This window comes from Peromyscus maniculatus, chromosome 10 (genome assembly GCF_049852395.1).
Source record: "Peromyscus maniculatus bairdii isolate BWxNUB_F1_BW_parent chromosome 10, HU_Pman_BW_mat_3.1, whole genome shotgun sequence".
NCBI lineage: Eukaryota > Metazoa > Chordata > Mammalia > Rodentia > Cricetidae > Peromyscus > Peromyscus maniculatus.
Window position 1 is genome coordinate 87164404 of NC_134861.1, and position 19191 is coordinate 87183594.

The window sequence follows — 19191 nt, forward strand, 5'->3', positions numbered from 1 at the left end:
GCCTTGGAAATAGTCTCTGGCACTGAAAAAAAAGTGGATTAGATCGACTAGGTTAATCTTTATAAAGGCTTGTTGTTAATAAGTAGATGCTACATTCAGCAAAATGTGTAAAGATTTAAAAGCATGTTGATGAAATCTCTTAAACGCAGCCTGAATGTGTTCTTTGCAGTTCGTGCTGTTTAAGCTGGGAGCAGTGGACAGTGGAATGAATGAGCAGCCGGGAAGAAACTTGCCATTTAGTTAGGAAGACAAGGGTCGCGACGCAGAGCGAGGATGTTTCAAACACTAGACATTGACTCAGAGTTGGTGCTCTACGTACCCTTTTGAGTGAGGATTTCTCAGTCTGCATTTCAGTCACATGCTTCTGTATCGTTAACTTTTTGGCGTGGGTGACATGGGGAAAACAGGGAACAGGAATGTAGAGTCTCTAAAACCTGCACTTAAAGATGTGTTTGGAACAAGAGACAGGGAGAGAGAAAGTTAAGTTCCGAAAAGGCGACTGACCCAAATTCTGTAGTGATTAATTTATTATACAAATTTTCGAAGCAAGTATTTTGAAACTAGAATTATATAGAAAACTTTAAACATTATTACATTTTTAGAGTGTGCCATGGTGCTGTGTGGAGGTCAGAGGACACCCTGGTGCTGGAGTTCCTTCCCTCTTCCTGTGGATACTAGAAATGAAAGCTTTTAAACCTTGGCAGCAAGCAGGTTAACCTGCTCAGTCAGTTCAGAACTGTCTATGAAATTTTAAGTGTGTTTACATTCCAGTGCATTAGCTCAGCATCCATACCGTAGATGTGGTAAAGTAGCATCATCGTCAGGCTTGGCTCTAGACAAGAGAGGGGCGCTGTTTTCTCTGGACGGGACCCTAGAATAGTGCTGGAGCAGTGAGAAGCCCCCGCTAAGTCTCAGGAACTCTCAGCACCGGGCAGTCTATGTTCTAGTTTTAATTTTTTTCTTTTGCCTGTTTTTTTTTTATGGAGAGAGCCAGAGAGGTCTCAAGGACTCCTAGAAAAACACTTGGTCTCACACACAGGAAATTGCCAAGCAGCAGAATCTGAGTGAGGACAAAGGCTCTTTCCAGTGTTCTGGAAATGGAGCCTTGTGATGGAGCAGCTAGATTTCCTTATTTTTCTTTTGTTGAAAATGGATTTTTAAAAAGTACAACCTATTCTGATTACGGGTTCCCCTTCCCCCTCCTCCTCCCAGTTCCTTCCCATGTCCCTCCCCATCCGGATCCACTCCCTTTCTGATTCTCCTTAGAAAAACAGGCTTCTAAGGAATAATAATAATTTGTGTCCATGTATGTGGTCAGGTTTGGAGAAAGTTCCATGAAGTGCTGAGAAAACGGTGTATTCTTTCGTGTGGGTTACCTGTTCTGTAAGTATGTTAGGACCATTTGGTTTATCACACTGGTTAACTCCAGCGTTTCTCTGTTTAGTTTTTGTCTGGAGGACCTGTCTATTGGCAAGATTGCGGTAGTGAAGTCTCCCACTATCAGTGTGAGGGACAAAATGTGATTTTTAGCTGTAGTAGTGGTGTTTTTTGTTTGTTTGTTTTTTATTGATATGGATGTCCTTGTGTTTGGTGCATCCAGGTTGAAAATTCACTGTCCTCTTGGTGGATTTTTTATTTGAGGAATATGTAGAGTCCTTTCTCACTACTTCTGATTACTTTTGGTTTGAAGTCTATTTTGAGGCTGGCTGTGTGGCTGACTGGTATGACTGGCTGGTGAGGCTGGCTGGTGAGGCTGGCTGGTGTGGCTGGCTGGTGTGGCTGGCTGCTGTGGCTGGCTGCTGTGGCTGGCTGCTGTGGCTGGCTGCTGTGGCTGGCTGGTGAGGCTGGCTGGTGTGGCTGGCTGGTGTGGCTGGCTGGTGTGGCTGGCTGGTGAGGCTGGCTGGTGTGGCTGGCTGCTGTGGCTGATGGATGTGCTGGCTGGTGTGGCTGGCTGCTGTGGCTGATGGATGTGCTGGCTGGTGTGGCTGGCTGGTGTGGCTGGCTGCTGTGGCTGGTGAGGCTGGCTGCTGTGGCTGGCTGGTGTGGCTGGCTGCTGTGGCTGGCTGGTGTGGCTGACTGGTATGGCCTGCTGGTGAGGCTGGCTGCTGTGGCTGGCTGGTCCCAGAGAATTCTTGTAGGAGTTAGCAGTTGAGACAAAGGGATGGGGTGGTGGTGGTGAGGGAGCCTGTAGGAGAAGATCTGTGTAATTTCCTGGCAGGCAGCAAGCAAGGGGAGGCCATAACAGCAAGCAAGGGGAGTCTCTATGAGGGTGAGCCTAGGAAAGCTGACCAGCAGAGCCAGCTTCCAATCTTGTATGAGAAGACGGCCGGCATGGGAAGGGAGCTGTGTAGAGCTCGTGGGGAAAGCACCTGATAATGAGGTTGAGGGGAACGTGAGAGACAGTTTCACTGCGAGTTCCCAGTGGGGGAGGCTGTGATGAGGGCCGTACAGGAGGGTGTCCATGAGTCTGCAGAAACATTAAGACGCTGAGCTGTCCATTAAACATCACCAGTGCAGAGATAGGCTAATATTCCAACTACCAGGAAACAAAGTATTGTTTTCCCTGTATCAGAGAGGCACAGGGTGATGGGGGGGGGGGGTATGCAAAATGGAAACTGCTTCTCCCTGTTGAAATGAGCTCGGTTCAGAAGCCTCCCCGTCAACTCATGCTAAGAAACATGCATTTTTACAATGAAAATGGAGTCTGGTGAAACAACCTTCTTTGACTAGGACTTAACTTCAGAGTTCTTTCTGCCTAAGAGTAGAGCCTGAGAGTCCAGCCTCTCGGGAGTGGAGAGATTGTGTTCTGGTGCTGCCCTCTGGTGGCCACAGGTCTTCACGGGGTCATTTGGTCTGGCATGCTCTTCCCAGGAGGAACTTCCTTTCTTCAGGGCAGTGTTCTGCTTTGCCATCTCTTAGATTGGTGTGTTCTTCAGTCACCTCATCTTACCCCAGGGTCCCCCAGGCTCTTCTCTGCGCTACTGAAGTATTGCAGGCTGGGGTAGTGTTTTGTGTATCTGTGTGGGTACCAAAGGAATTTCAAGGAGTACCCGAGCAAGACCTTGGCTTTTTTGTTGTTCTTGTCTGTTTAAAAGGATCTGAATTTGGATTTGCTCTGCATCCATAAAATTCATGAGTTGATTGTAAGCTCTACGACTTTTGAGAAATGCATATTATTGTGTAGCCGCCACTGGAGTTATGATTTAAACATGGCGGAGAGAATCTAACGCTTCTCTCCTTACCAGCAATCCAGCCCTTAAAAGTAAAACCAAGATAACATGCCAGGGAGATGGGTCAGTAAGTGAAGTACTTGATGGGCAAGTCTGACACCCCTAGTTCAATCCCCAGAATCCACAGAAGAAGTCAGATGCGATGGGTGCATCTGTAATCCTCAAACTTCTACAGCGAGAGGAAAGCCAGGGACAGGACAGCCATATGGAAGCTCCAGCGCCAGTCCGCTGGGAGGATACAGACATTGCAGAAACAACAGAGACCCTACGTCGACAACTCCCATGACATACCCATGTGTGTGTGCTCACACACTAATACTAAATAAAATAAGTACAGATTTTATCTTAAACATCTTTTTATTTGAGATAGTATTCACATACCATAAAACACCTAATTAAAATGCATAGTTCTTAGCTGGGCATAGCTGGGCCTTTGCCTGTAAACCCAGCACTCAGGGGACCGAGGCAGGAGGATTATGAATTTGCGGCCAGCCTGGGCTACACAGTGCACTTGAGACCATTGCTGCCATCATTTTTAGAGGCACGTGACGTGTGTGCATTTCAAGGCATTGCGTGTGCTAGGAAGCCGATCACCACAGACCACACACTGACCCTGTGATCATATTTGACACAGAGAAAGGCAAGGCTGTGATGATAGGGAGCGGGTGAGTGATTGGCAGGCCGAGGTGGAGGGAGGGGGCGGAGGGAGGAGGTGGAGGCAGAGTTCCCGGGAACTCCTTCCTTGCTCTGGAAAGGAAGCCGCCTGCATCAGCAGCGGTCCCACACCTTTAGAAACGGTGTCTTCCCGTCTCTCTGCTTGGTTACTGCAGCACTCGGTGTAAATATATCAGTACTTCCTATTTATAACGGTAGGATAATACTCTGTCTATCCGTTCATTAGAGGATGGACATGGAGCTGAAATCTAGAATTATAGATAACATTTATTATAAATAACTGCTATTGAGAGAGGGGAGTGAGGGTGAATATGAATGAGGTACATTATGTGCACTTAGGAATGTGTCATAGTGAAGCCAATTATTTTGTGTAGTTCATATAGCTACAAAAATAGTCTGAACATTTTTTTAAAGCCTATGTAACATTTTACTACCCCCTAGATTTTGAATAAAGCCCACCAAGAAAAGCCCAACTGGTGTGTGCGTGTGTGTGCATGTGCGTGCGTGCGTGCGTGCGTGCGTGCGTGTGTGTGTGTCAAGGGGAGAGAGAAAGGGGAGAGAGAGAGAGAGAGAGACAGAGAGAGATCGATTTTACTGGCCTCAGTAGCCGTCCTTTGAAGAGCCTGCCTCCCGCCTGAGACTGTACTTTTGTTTACAGTAAAGCCCCTCCTCTCTGGGCTCATCGTATTTACACATGTGTCTCCCCAGCATCCCTCTCACATGACCATCTTCACACACACCTCACGTGGGAGCCAAGGGCTCATCACTGTAAAGTCCTCAGTGTTTGCAGGCTGAGGTGCGCCCTTTGGTTTCTGGACAAGGTCTGAAGTTACACCAAATGGTAAGAGCTCTGGGAGGCTGTAAATAAGAGTCCATATGTTCCTTAATAATACACCAGTTAGGAATGATCACTTCGTTAATGACTGACGGAGAGACTTCAATCGGTTAAGTCTGGTCAGAGTCAGACATGCATTTTACAATAGGAAATAAAGTATGTATACAGTGTGTAACCGAAGTGTGTAACCGAAGTGTGTAACCGAGCACCACAGACCCCTCATCTGCCGTCAGCAATTTGCTTCAGAAGTGTTCGCCAGCTAGAAGCTGAGGAGATGGCGGCACAGTGGGTAACTACTCTGCACAGCACAAGGCCCTGAGTTTGGGTTCCTGGCACCCACAGAAGAAGTCGGGCCCAGTAGCTTGTGCCTGTAACTCTAGCCATGGGAAGGCAGTGACAGGAAGTCCCCTGGGACCTGCCGGCCAGCCTAGCTGAGTCGACCAGGCCCGGGTTTACTGAGAGATTCTGTCTCAAAAAATAAGGTGGAGAGAGCAGTCGAGGAGAACCCTTGACACCAACCTGTGGTCTACACACACACACACACACACACATGAAAGAGAGAGAGAGAGAGAGAGAGAGAGAGAGAGAGAGAGAGAGAGAGAGACTTGACTTACTTCCTGAAGTCAAGTCCAATTCTTTAAACAAACAAGCAACAACAAAAAACCTCTTTAAAAATAAATGTTATAGTTTATATAAATACTTTGTTTACCCATTCTGTGAAGGTTTTATCCTAGAAATCAAATACAAAGCTTCTTACTTATCACAGCTGGGTCAAGTAAACCAAGTCAGGCCCAGTGCCCTTGTGCTGAAGTGATCCCGTTCCGATCTCCTTTGACCGTCCACTCCAACCCTGTCACAAAAGTGTGTGCTGTGGGAGGGTCTGTATGGCAAATGTGTTGCTCTGATTGGTTAATAAATAAAACCTGATTGGCCAGTAGCCAGGCAGGAAGTATAGGCGGGACAAGGAGAGAGGAGAATTCTGGGAAGTGGAAGGCTGAGGCAGAGAGACACTGCCAGCCGCCGCCATGACCAGCAAGATGTAAGGTACCGGTAAGCCATGGGCCACGTGGCAACTTATAGATTAATAGAAATGGGATAATTTAAGATATAAGAACTAGATAACAAGAAGCCTGCCACGGCCATACAGTTTATAACTGATATAAGCGTCTGTGTGTTTACTCTGTTGGGTCTGAGCAGCTGTGGGACTGGTGGGTGACAGAGATTTGTTGTAGCTAGAGTTTTCCTGCTTTGCCCACAGTCAGGACAAATCTCTGTCACCCGCCAGTCCCACAGCTGCTCAGACCCAACCAAGTAAACACAGAGACTTACATTGCTTACAAACTGTATGGCCGTGGCAGGCTTCTTGCTAACTGTTCTTATAGCTTAAATTAATCCATTTCCATAAGTCTATACCTTGTCACGTGGCTCGTGGCTTACCAGTACTTTACATCTTCCTTGTCCTGGCGGCGGCTGCAGGCAGTGACTCCTGCCTTCCTGTTCTTTTATTTCTCCTCTCTGTTAGTCCCGCCTATACTTCCTGCCTAGCCATGGCCAATCAGGTTTTATTTATTGACCAATCAGAGCAACTTGACATACAGACCATCCCCCAGCATAGCCAAGTGCAGATCATCTCAGACACCTGCACTCAGGCCCATGGTCCTAATCATCCTCTATGCGGACCTGCTGGGTAAAGCCACGAGGAACCTAAGAACGGTCTCCCACAGGACATACAGAACATCCCACAGCAATTTGTCCTGACCCTGGGCCAGGCAGGACCAGGAAAACTCTAGCTACAGCGTGTTGTTGGCATCTTTTGAACTGATACCTTAACCTGTATTATGGTATGAATCATCCCATTTTAGTAGCAGTAAAAGCTATTTGAACATTAAATTTACAGAACACACAGCTAACTAAATTCCTCAGTGAAAAAGAAATCAACTGTGAAGGAATTAGAGTTGGCGCAAGAGGCCCCCCTGCAGGTCACAGTCGGAAGCAGGCAGAGGCCCCTCTGCTCCCCGCTGCGGGAGCACTACCTTTCCTAAATTGCTCCTAGGGACAGCCCTCAAGTTTCTGAAAGTAGGTCCATGTTCTAACCAGAATACCAATCACACCACGAACAAAAGAGCTCAGACGTACCCTGGTGCCACGGATGAGCAGAGCAGTTTGTATGTGGTCACAGGTCACAAATCAGGAATAGGAAATGAAGGTAGCAAGCGTACAAAGTGTGAATCAGTGCACGAGGAAAAAAAAGCTAACATCAAATAAAAAGCAGGGTGCAAATTTAGTGCCATTATATACTCCTCAATTTTCCTGTACTCTGGACAAAACTAAGTGATAAAACTATAAATAATAGTGCTGATAAGTAATTTAAAGACCAGTTTTTGGTCGTCTTTTTCTCCCCATTATTTTCTTTTATGTGTATGGATGTTTTGCTTGCATGTATGACTGTGTAACACATGTGTGCAGTGCCCTTGGGGGCCAAAAGAGGGTGTCAGATGCCCTGACTTGAGTTACAAATGGTTGTGAGCATCTATCTATCTTAGTTACATTTTTACTGCAGTAACAAGACATCATGACCTGGGCAACTTACAAAACATTTCATCTGGGGTTCATGGTTCCAGAGGGTAGAGATAATGGCAGCAGACAGGCATGACATGGGAGCAGTAGCTGAGAGCTTATAGCTGATCCACTAGCACGAAGCAGACAGAACCAACGGAGGTCAGAAGAAGGCATTAGATCCCCTGGAACTGCATTGTACAGGCAGTTTTGAGCCACCATATGAGTGCTGGGAATTGAACTCGGGTCCTCTGCAAGAGCAGGAAGAACCCTTAACCACTGAGCCATCTTTCCAGACTAGTTCCCCCTGACTTTTGAACTCTATATAAGTCATATAATGTGTATGCTTGTGTCTCATGTAAAATTTTGTTTGTGAGATTTACCCTCATAGTTATATAATGTTAGAGTTTATTCATTTTAAATACTAAGTAAAATTTCAGTATATAAATGTATTTCACAGTTTATTCCATTTGGAGATATTCTGAGTAGTTATGATCAGCTTTCTATTCGTGTATCTTGATGTAAATATACACTAATGTCTCATGATATCTGTACTGGATGGTTTTATGACAACTTGACACAAGCATTTCCTCAATTAGTGATACCAGTGTGGGTGGGGCCACCCCTGGGCTGGTGGTCCTGGGTTCTATAAGAAAGCAGGCTGAGCAAGTCATGAGGAACATGTAAGCCAGTAAGTAGCACTCCTCCATGGCCTCTGCATCAGCGCCTGCCCCATACTGGGTTCCTGTCCTGGCTTCTTCCAGTAATGAACAGTGAGTGATTTGGAAGAGTAAGCCAAATAAACCCTGTCCTCCTCAAGCTGCTTTTGACCGTGGTGTTTCCTCACAGGTACAGTAGCCCTAACTAGGGTTGGTTTTGTCTGCAGTCCCTGGAGGTTGTACATGTTCTTCAGCACTGTTGACTTTGCCATGAGTGCTGTCTTAGGGTTTCTGTTGCTGTGATAGAACACCATGGCCAAAAGAATCCTGGGGAGGAAAGGGTTTATTTCATCTCACACTTGCAGGAACAGACCATCACTAAGGGAATTTGGGGCAATAACTCAACAAGGCAAGAACCTGGAGGCAGGAGCTGATGCAGAGGCCGTGGAGGGGTGTCTTTTACTGGCTTGCTCCTCATGGCTTGCTCGACCTGCTTTCTTATAGAACCCAAGAACACCAGCCTAGGGATGGCAACACTCCCCCATCAATCACTCGTTAAGAAAATGCCCTAGAGCAGGATTTTATACAGGCATTTTCTCACTTGAGGCTCCCTCCTCTCAGATGACTATAGCTTGTGTCAAGGTGACAGAAATCTTTCCAGCACCGGTGCCTTACTCAAGAGTTGTAGATGCAGGCATTCCCAGCATTCCCAGCTCCCTTCTGTAATCAGACATTTCCTGTCCCAACAGCCCAGTCCCAAATAAACACACAAAGGCTTGTATGAATTATAAATGCTTGACCAATAGCTCAGGCTTATTACTAACTAGCTCTTACATTTTAAGTTAACCCATATTCCTTATTTACGTTCTGCCATGTGGCGGTACCTTTATTAGCGTGGCATGTTCATCTCCTGCTCCCTCTGCTCTGGCAGGTGACCCCTTACTCTGCCCTTCTCCTTCCCATCATCCTGAGTTTGGTCGCCCTGCCTATACTTCCTGCCTGGCTACTGGCTAATCAGTGTTTTATTAAACCAATTTGAGTGACAAATCTTTCCAGTGTACAAGAGGATTGTTCCACAGCACTCTTCCTCCTCGGCATTCCTGTTGGACCGTCACTGGACTTGTTTTATTCTGAGCAGTTCTTTCCTAGTTGTGTTTGGTGCATCCACATGCTGGTGTATTTTATTAGATTGTGAACGTTCTTCAGTACTTTGTTTGTATACCTCAGCACCTGGCACGGTCCCTGAAATACAGTCAGCTAGTTGAGTGGGTGGTGCCAGCCATCACTCTTGACGGTGTTTAACAAACAAGCCCTCTTCATTATGGGTATCATCTAATGGAGGCCAGTCAAGCCTTCGCTCTGACACACCAGTGTCAAAAGTCAGTGTTGGGAGGTGACTCTCTCTGAAGGGAGTCCATCGCCTCATGCTCCGTGGCAGGGGCATTGCTGTGGGTTCTCGGGCCTCTTGCAGGTTTAAAGCGTTAACAGCAGTGGTTCCAGGGCAGAGCTGGGGACCGGATATAAATAGCAGGACACAAGTGGGGTAATGTGCCACTGCCAAGCCACCGCTAGGGGTGTTATAAAAAGAAAAGCATTCCCAGGCAGCTCTCACTGTCAACAACATCCCATCCTGGAGGGACTATCACCACAGCTGAGAGGGGGAATCAGCGTGAGCCGGGGCATCATTTAAACCTCCTGCAAAGGCACAAACGCCAGGTAAACCTTTTGATTTCTTTGCACCCAGACTGCTGAAATGAAGACCAGGAAAACCCTGGCCCACAGCTGACTGGGCACAGGCTGCCTGGGTTCTTTCTATTCCTTTTAAGTTTTTTGAGAGGGAAGTTTGACACAGAGTAGCATTTTAAAGTACCTACAGATATATTGATAGAGCTCGACCAAAGAACTGCTTTTGAAGAAAGACAGGAAGCCAGGCCAAAATGAGTTGCAAAAAGAAAGGCCATTCATTTCCTCTTTCAAAATCCAGACTAAGATGACTGGCAAAAGAGAGGGAAGCAGGGATTTCATCTGAGTTACAGGAATGGCAGCTCTGGCGAAGCGTATGCATGTGAGAGACGGGAGGCCAACAGCCTGCGTCACTTCATTGAGTTGGCTAATGGCTCTGGATAGCTTCGGCCGGCCGTGAGGATTCTTTCCCTCCTGTCTACCCCTTACGTTGCCACACGCACCGGAATGGGCTCTAGTTAGAATCGCTGTCTTCCCGGGGCTGCTTAGTCGACCCCCAACTCCAGAACGTTACGCACTTGCTCAACCTCTGGCTTCGGTCGGTTGTGAGGAGTTGGAGGAAGGAGGTCACCTCAGGTAGCCCACCCTGTCCTGCTGCTGACCTCGCCTCTTCCCTCCCATCCTAACGGGCATGCTCTAACTCGCAAAGCAGCTGGAAGAATGGAAGCTGTCCATGGGGAATTTTCTAGACAGCTCTTAGAAGCTGGGGGCTCGGGGAGCAGTTTGAGAGCGTGGTGGTTTTCGTGTGCGTTTCCTGTGTGGCCTCAGGGGAGATTTAGAGATGGGAAACTTGTGTCTCGGGGCGGCTGTGGTGGGAGAGACGAGTCTACGGTTGTGTGGAGGTGGACGGATTTGATCCTGGAAGCAATGAAGTTCCTTAAGGTTTTGTTAGACCTCTAGATAAAATCGAATGGCTCTTGCAGCCATAGGAATGTATTCCATAATCTCTTCTACCATCACAGCGTCTGCCCAGAATGAAACTATATATAGCACGTTATCTTGCTCTCCTTTTTTCCTAAACCTCTTTGTTAATCCTACTGAAATGAAATTTGTCATTCTAATTTAGAAGAGAAAACTGAAGATGGGACATTTCAAGATGGTCACCGCGCTGCTGGCTGCTGTGACCCTAGTGGACCTCTTCCAGGTAATGTTGGGAATGGGAAGCATGTGCTCACTGGGATGGGAGCCTGTAACATTGCCTGGGGTGTCTCTGTGGACTGAGAGAGGCCAGACTAGGCAGTAGCTTGTAAGTAGCTTCTCCTTCATTTTGCAGGTGATGCATATGTTAAGTGTAGAAAGTTATATATAATTATAATTAAATGAAGAGAACAGAGAAATTCAGCCTCTGAGAGAGAGTCTTAGGGGACAGTGTAGATAGCTTATGTGGCTCCTCTTTCTCTCTGTGTGTATAATTTATTTAAAAAGTAGATGAATGCTGTATGTAGAGTACTTTTAACCTTGTCTTCAAACAATACTGCACAGCATTTCCAAGTCAATAAATATTCAGGGAATATCGTGTGTTCTCCAAATACTGCCGCAGTGTTTGATTCCATGTTTGTTATTAAACTACATAATGACTGTTTCCTTGTCTTTTTACGGATAGAAACTTTATGATTTTGTTTGCCATTCAGTATTTAAAAACTAATATACTTTGTGTATATATTGTATGAAACAGGTATCTCACTTTCCTTCTTTAAGATACCTTAAATTTTAAAAACTATCCATTTTTAGAGCTTTGACCCACTTTCTAGAGCATTATCGTATGTTTTGTTTCCTGCGCATTCTGTTGTTGACTTTTTAACTTGAGACATTATGGTGTTTGAGAGAAAATGGCCCCCAAAGGGAGTGGCACTATTAGGAGGTGTGGCCCTTGTTGGAGTAGGTGTGGCCCTGTTGGAGGAAGTGTGTCACTGTGGAGGCGGGCTTAGAAGTCTCATATGCTCAAGCCACACCCACCGAGACAATCTACTTCCTGTTGCCTGCATATTGGCATGTAGCAGCTCCTTTTCCAGCACCATGTCTGTGTCTGCCTGCTGCCATACTCCCCGCCATGGTGATAATGGACTACACCTCTGAAACAGCCACCACCTCAATTAAATGTTTTTCCATCATAAGAGTTGCCATAGTCATGGTGTCTCTTCACAGCAACAGAAACCCTAACAAAGACAGAAGTTGGTACCAGAGACTGTTGTTGTGATAGGTCTGACCATGCTTTTGTTTGAAGGAATATGGACTTTGTGAGTATGGATTAGGAAAGCAGTTGATCACTTTAAGTGCTGCTTAATGGGCCATCCTAGTAGGAACATGGAAGGCAGTGGCATTGAGTGTGATTTGAACTGTGAGGGGCTGGATCAAGAGGTTTCAGAGGGGAAGAATTTTTAGTATGTTGCCTAGAAATCATTCTTATGGTATTTTGGTGAAGAAAGTGGCTGCGTTTTGCCTTTGTCTGAAGAGTCTGCCTGAGGCTAAAGTGAAGAGTTTTGGATTAATTCTGTTGGCAGAGGAAATCTCAAAACAAAGGCTCTGTTGTGTGGTTACTAGTGTTAACTCTAATGAAGATATATAATAAAAAGGATCAAGCTGAACAAGGAAAAATATTTGAGGAGAAAGGGAGTACCAGAAAATGGAATGGAGCTAAGCTCTGTATTCAAGGAGATAAACAGATTAAGAAATGGAATAAAGGGAGTGGTGATCTCAGAGCAAGATCCCACCCAGTTGAGTTTCCAATTTGTGAAAAGGAATTAAAGAAAAGCTTAGAGCTGGGTGTGGTGGTACATGCCTTTAATCCCAGCACTGGGAAGGCAGAGGCTGGTGGATCTCTGAGTTTGAGGCCAGCCTGGTCTACAGATCCAGTTTTGGGACAGCCAAGCTTAGGCAGTGAAGGCCAGAAAGCTGATGAAGATGTAATTGAACAAAAGCGGTGGTCATGTTCCAGCCCCAGCAAGCGGCAGAACTTGGCAGCTTCAGCCATCTGTTTCTAGCTTTAGAGTCAAGGATAGAAGAAAGGCATTGTGAAACCTTCCTCCCTGGCAAAGGAAAGCCAATGAGGCCAGACATGTGTCAGGGGTGTCCATGAATGGAGGCCTAGAGAGGCCATTGCATGAAGCTGTAAAGTTGAAACCTAGATTGCCTTGGAGAACCCAAGATGTTGGAGATGCCAGAGCTGTGGAATACCTGCCAAGGAGAGCTGCTACTAGTGAGTGGTAACAGCCCAATAGGAAGAAGTGTGTTGCAAGTCAACAAAGCTGAAAGGAGCTGGAGATCTGAAGATTGTTTTGACATCAGACATGGAGATGCAAAGTTTGCCCAGCTGGTTTTCAGTCTTGCTTTGGTCCAATATTTCCTCACTGTGCTCCCTCCCCTGCATTTTGGAATGGAAATGACTATCTTGTGCCATTGTATGTTGGAAGTATGTGATCTGTTTTTTGATTTTGATTTTATAGTGGATTACAGTTAAGAGATTGCATGAATCTCAGAAGAGACTTTGAACTTTAGACTTTTAAATAAGTTTGAAACTGTTGTAGACTATGGGGACTTTTGAAGTTGGACTGAATGCATTTTTGCATTTTGAATTGGCCACAAGCCTTTGGGGGATCAGGGAGTAGAATGTGGTGGTTTGAAAGAAAATGGCCCCCAAAGGGAGTGGCACTAATGGGAGGTGTGGCCTTGTTGGAGTAGGTGTGGTCTTGTTAGAGGAAGTGTGGAGGTGGGCTTTGAGGTCTCATATATGCTCAAGCCATGACCAATGAGACAGTCTACTTCTTGTTGCCTGCATATCAACATGTAGCAGCTCCTTCTCCAGCACCAGATCTGCCTGCATGCTGCCATGCCCCCCTCCTGCCATGATGATAATGGACTAAACCTCTGAAACTGCAAGCTGCCACCTCAATTATATGTTTCCCTTTATTTACCATAGTCATGGCGTCTCTTCATAGCAATAGAAACCCTAACAAGACAGACGTATAATTGAGATACCCTTAAAAGCATTTTCAACCACACTCGTCATTGGTTTCTAGTGTCTCTACGATGTTGTCCCACAGCAGCTGTGGGGTGGCATTTCATCCCTCTCTAAAGAAGCACTTTGCTTATTGGAAGTCAATGCCACTGCCCGCCTCCCCCATTCTCTGGCAACCAATGAGAGTTATGGACATTTCAGCAGAGTGGGATCTTGCAGACTCTGATCATTTGTGCTTGGTTTCTTTTGTTTAGGATACTGTTTTTAAAGCCCATTCATGGTGTGTCAGATATTAGTGTCTCCTTCTTGACATCTATGAACACTAATGCCACCATGGCTGGCCAAAGTTTATTCAGGCATTTGGCTCTTGCCACTTTATGGTAACTATGGATAGTATTGCCAAGAACAGCTGTGTATGGGTTTCTGTATGAATGTTTTCAATTCTTTTATATAATTATTCTTCTCTGGGCACTCATCTAAGCACTGCTGCTAGCCTTATGCAGTATTTACTTGAGTACCTGGTTTTACCTATGTAAGTGAACGTGAATTAGCCAGGACTGTGCTACAGTGTATGGCGGAATTGTGCATTATTGTGAACATATGCTTCACGTGGTGTGTGTCTAGAGTGAGGTCACTGGGTCATGCTACAGCTTCATGTTTCACCCCTTGAAGTGCTGCTGCAGTACCTTCCATGTTGGCTGGGCTCCACAACACTCCTTCCAGCATGGGTCAGGGCTCCAGTCGGCTGCCTCCTCTTTGCTTGGATTTTCCTGTTTTGCCCTTGTTTTGGGTTATCATTATTTTCTTTTAGTGGGTATGAAGTGGTGCCTTGTGTGGTCTTAATGTGCCTTTCAAGTACTGGTTTGCAGCACATCATTTTAACATACTTCGGCTAATGTTGTTCCATTTCATTGGTTTCTCTTCTGAAACACGAAGGTCATTTCCACATATGTGAAATGAATTGTTGGTAGCTGAATGGCATCGCTCTGAGCTTTGGTTCAGGTGGAGACGCCAGAGGAAGAAAGCATTATCAGCTCATTCACCCAGTCTTCCCTGCTCCTTAGTGTCCATTCCTCTGTCCTGAATGGCGAGGGCATTTAGGGGCTTTGCCACCGCAGGGCACGCACTGTACGGAACACACAATCAGCTGTGGTGTCTGGCCAGGAAGCCTTGCTGTCTAAAATTAGACATGTGAAGACTGCTCTGAGGCCGAGGGAAAGACGGGAGCCCACTGGATCAACTCTGGTATGGTGTGTGGAATGTGGGAGTCGGTTTCAGGTCTGATGGCTTCTGTTGCAGTCTTCAAGATAAATCATGCTTTGGTGCTCAGGCTGAATTCTGGTACATTCTGTGCCACAGAGCAAAGTGCATCCCTTAGCCATGAAACCGAAGGGACTTGATCTCTGCAGCTCAAATCCCCATGGCAAGAAACTGACCGACAGCCCCCAGGGTGCTGGGGGCTCGGTGACTCCCAGCTCTAAGTACTATGGTTAGGCAATGGTTTCTGGTGCTGACCCACTTACTTACCTCAGTGGTAAAACGTTTCCTTTTGTTTAGCAAAATTAAACTCTTTTAAAAGTGTTACAGAATAAATGTCAGTGGGCCTAATGTTTCAGAAGCAACAGAACACTTTGCTTAAGAAGGTAGAACTCTGGACCCAGAGTGTCTGGGGTAAATACCATAACCATGTCTCAATATCTTAGTGTCCTTGTCTTTAAAGAAGAAGGGGGGAGGGAGGCTTGGAGCTGGAGAGAGGACTTGATGGCTGTGAGCACCTGCTGTACTTGCGGAGACTCGGGGACCAGCTGCCAGCACCCACAGAGCTCACCTGTAACTCTAGTGACACTGTCTTCTGATTTCCTTGGTTTTGGGGGGTTTTCTGGGGTTTTTTGTTTGATTGTTTTTTTTTGTTTTGTTGTTGTTGTTTTGTTTTGGAGAGGGGTGTTCTGATTTCTGGGCCTTAAGCACCTGCTTTTACTTGGCTGGAGGTGCCAAACCAGCCCTCCCCATGTCCTAGGAATGAGGGAGTGTGTCCAGAGGGAAAGGTAATATCTGTCACCACGTATTTCCCACCACGCGCAGTATTTTATACATGATACTTCCAATGATCCAAAACAGTCCTGAGAGTTCTCAGGACTGAAGGGAAGGACCGTTCAGCCTGGACTGCCACTGGGGTCTTTAGTCTCTTGTGCACGCACCACAGAGCTCAGGCAAACGAGTTACAGGCAGAATTCCTACCGGTATCTTGCCACTGACATTTACTTTTTCATATGAACACGTCATGGCCGAGAAAAGCTGCCCATAGCGATGGGGTGTAACTCGCAGTTCAAGGGTTGTGGGGGTGGGATGAGAGAGTGGGCATCGTCTGTAAGAGAAAATGAGATCAAATAAAAAGTTGATGGCAAGAGCACCCCTTTCCTTTTGCTTTGAAGGTGAAGGCGGAAGTGTTAGACATGGCGGAGAATTCGTTTGACGATGAATACCAGAAGTGCAGCAACAGGATGGAGGGGAAGTACGTCCCACAGCTGTTCAGGGAAGAAAAGGCCAGCTCTGACCTCCTGGAGACTGTGTGGGACAATGCAGAGATCCTGTGGGAAGCCCGGAAGGCTAAGATCTCTCCCCCAATGAACTTCAAGGATCCCTATGGAATAACCCTGTTGGCGTTTGTGACCGAGGCCCGGGAGCAGACTCCCTTTTACCACGATTTCACCAGAGCTGTGAAGATGGCCGGCCAGTCCCGAAAAGATTACATCTACAACTTTCCGTTCAAAGCTTTTCATTTTTACCTGGTGAGAGCCCTGCAGCTGCTGAGAAGACCTTGTGAAGACAGTTATAAGGACGTGGTGTACCTCACAAGTCAGGACATTTCCTTCACCTTCGGAGGGCCAAACCAAGCCAGGCTGGGCAACTTCACGCTGGCATATCCAGCCAAACCCCCGACAGCGAACCAACAGCCAGTGCTAACCATCCACACCTGCTTTGGGGTTTCCGTGGAAAGGTTTTTGGATAAAGCAAATGAGAGAGTTGTTTTAATACCTCTGAGTGAGGTTTTTCACGTGTCCCGGGCAGGAACTGGCAATGACCTTATTCTTGAGAGCATAAACAAGACCTGCAGCTACTACGAGTGTGCCTTCCTCGGAGGTGAGTGTCTCAGTCATGGTCTGGGTTTGTCTGAGAGGAGAGGGGGGGTGCAGGCCCTGAGGGGTGTCTGGGAGGAGAGGAGAGGGGTGCAGGCCCTGAGGGGTGTCTGGGAGGAGAGGAGGGGGGTGCAGGCCCAGGAGAGCGATGTGTGTTTGCAAAGAGAGAGAACACCAGCAGTTTTGAGTCTCAGGCCGTTTCTTTACCCACAACTCAGGTGTTGTCAAGCACAATACCTAGTTACTAAAGCTGAGAACAAAACCAGTACTGGGAAATAGAAGCCAGGGTTTCTGCAGGGTTTGGCGATGGTCAGAAATCCTTTTGGTTGTCACAACTCAGGAAGAGGTGGGGTTGCTATTGGCCAGGATTGGCTAAACACTTTTTAGGACCCTGTCAAAACAAAGAATTATCTGGTCTAAAATGTCAGGAGTACTGGTGTTGAGAAATCCCATTACAAGTCATTCAGTAAAAAGAGTCCCATCCCATTTCCAAGCCTCACTGTCATCCATCCTAAATCATTTTAGCTGTTTTTTTTTTTTTTGTTGTTTTTTGTTTTTGTTTTTGTTTTTTTCGGGTATACACTATCATGTTTGTAAGTGAATAGCATGCTTTTATTGTTTCAGGATTTAAATTTTTTTAGACATGGTCTAAATATTTCCGGTATTCAGTTTTCTTGTGCCGTGTATCATTTAAGATTTCTTTGTTGTTGCTGGGCCAGTGATGCAGGCTTGTAACCCCAGCCACTCAGGAAGGAGGCTAAGGCAGAAGGGTCCGAGTTCAAGGTCTACCTGGAGTACAGAGTGAATTCAAGGCCAGCCTGGGCTACTTAGTGAGACCCTGTCTCAGACAACAGTAGGTCAGTGACAGAGTGCCGGCCTTGCATGCACAAGACCCTGGGTTGGATCCATAAGGAGTCTAAAGATTCATCTTTCTGTCAGCTTTAGCAGAAAACCTAATAGTTCTCACTGCTACAACCAGGCTGTTGGGTACCACGGCTCCTCTATGGCATTAGTAACTCAGGCTGCCTTTCTGTCCCACTGGTTTGGGAATTCAGATTTGCCTTGTGGTCTGCATCCAGGCATCAGTTTGCATCCCAGACAGAAACAGAAGGGGGACCGACCGCCGGATCTACCTGTTTCTCAGGAAAGTGAAAGCTAGCCTAACCTCTTAGTAGAACTGTTTCTTGGTCACTTACAGCTGCAGGAAAGGCCTAGAAAGGAGGAAATCAGTTTTGCAGGCTCTGTCACGCAGGAAGAAAGGGAATCAAAGTGGCCTTGGGATGCTGCTGCACATTTGTGATTCCAGCATGCAGGAAAAGGATGAGGATCTTGAGTTTGGATCTAGCCTGGGATACTTAAAGAGATCATGTCTCAAAAAAAAAAAAAAGAAGAAGAAGACAGAGTTGTTAGGCCAGTAGCCACAGTGTCCGATGACTACTGTCTCCTTCCTAATAGGCCGGTGACTCACCTTCCCTCACGTGTGCTCGTGGTCCAGTTGATTGGTGTTTCTGTTGTTGGTTTTGGTTTTTTACCCATGAAGTACTTCCTTTGCTGGGGTGATTTTATGACTTCCTTTTTTTTTTTTTTTTTTTTTTTTTTTTTGGTTTTTCGAGACAGGGTTTCTCTGTGTAGCTTTGCGCCTTTCCTGGAGCTCACTTGGTAGCCCAGGCTGGCCTCGAACTCACAGAGATCCGCCTGGCTCTGCCTCCCGAGTGCTGGGATTAAAGGCGTGCGCCACCAACGCCCGGCATGACTTCCTTTTTAAATGTCGTATTAATAATTCACCCCAGGTCCTTTGACAGAAATAGCAACCTCTCCGTACATTCGTCTTCCCACCCCTGGATATACCCTCCCGGATTCGGATTCTGCTCTGGGCTGTGCTCCTGGGCTCACTGAAGGTTGCGCACTGTCTCCACACCACCAGCCCGAGGCTGAGATTCTCCCCACAGCCCTGTTCTGGATTTGCGCCTCTTCCCCGAGTTACTCCTTTGTTTGGGGTGAGGCTAAGTGCTGACCACAGTTTTCTGAGGAATGGTATCTTGAGGCAAATTTTCTAGGACCGCATGTGTGAAAGATCTGCCTTTAAGATCAAGTTATAGGTTTTCCAGTTTACCACGTCCTTGCATGGTTCTTGGAACTTGCACCTGACTGGGAGGTGGTGAGGGAAATGAGACAAGACAGGTAGCCAGGCAGACAGACGACAGACAGACAGACACAGATAAATAGCTAGAGTGGAGTGGTCTGGCTCTCAATGGAGAAGCCTCAGCACCCCAGAAACTCTGCATGTTTAGTATAGATTGAACAGAGGGATGGGGATACTGCATGCAGCTGAACCAGGAAGCAGGGTTATTAAATGCTGATAAACAAGGAGCCGGGGTGTATGGTGTACAGCTGGATCAAG

At 46.5% G+C, this 19191-nt stretch overlaps 1 protein-coding gene across 16 annotated transcripts in view; it reads left to right on the plus strand.

Moving 5' to 3' along the window:
* Positions 1-19191, plus strand: part of Art3 (ADP-ribosyltransferase 3 (inactive)) — an 86314-nt gene that overhangs the window by 44703 nt on the left and 22420 nt on the right. For 5 of the 16 annotated variants that reach the window (XM_076546668.1, XM_076546671.1, XM_076546675.1 and 2 more), the window contains exons 1-3: positions 9517-9671; positions 10765-10842; positions 16086-16794. In XM_076546668.1, the coding sequence (XP_076402783.1) occupies positions 10780-10842; positions 16086-16794 (772 nt within the window). In that variant the 5' untranslated portion in view covers positions 9517-9671; positions 10765-10779. Of the gene's footprint in view, positions 1-1236; positions 1384-9515; positions 9672-10126; positions 10275-10421; positions 10444-10764; positions 10843-16085; positions 16795-19191 lie in introns of those variants that run through there. The other 11 variants (XM_076546672.1, XM_076546661.1, XM_076546667.1 and 8 more) reach the window with 5 other exon arrangements.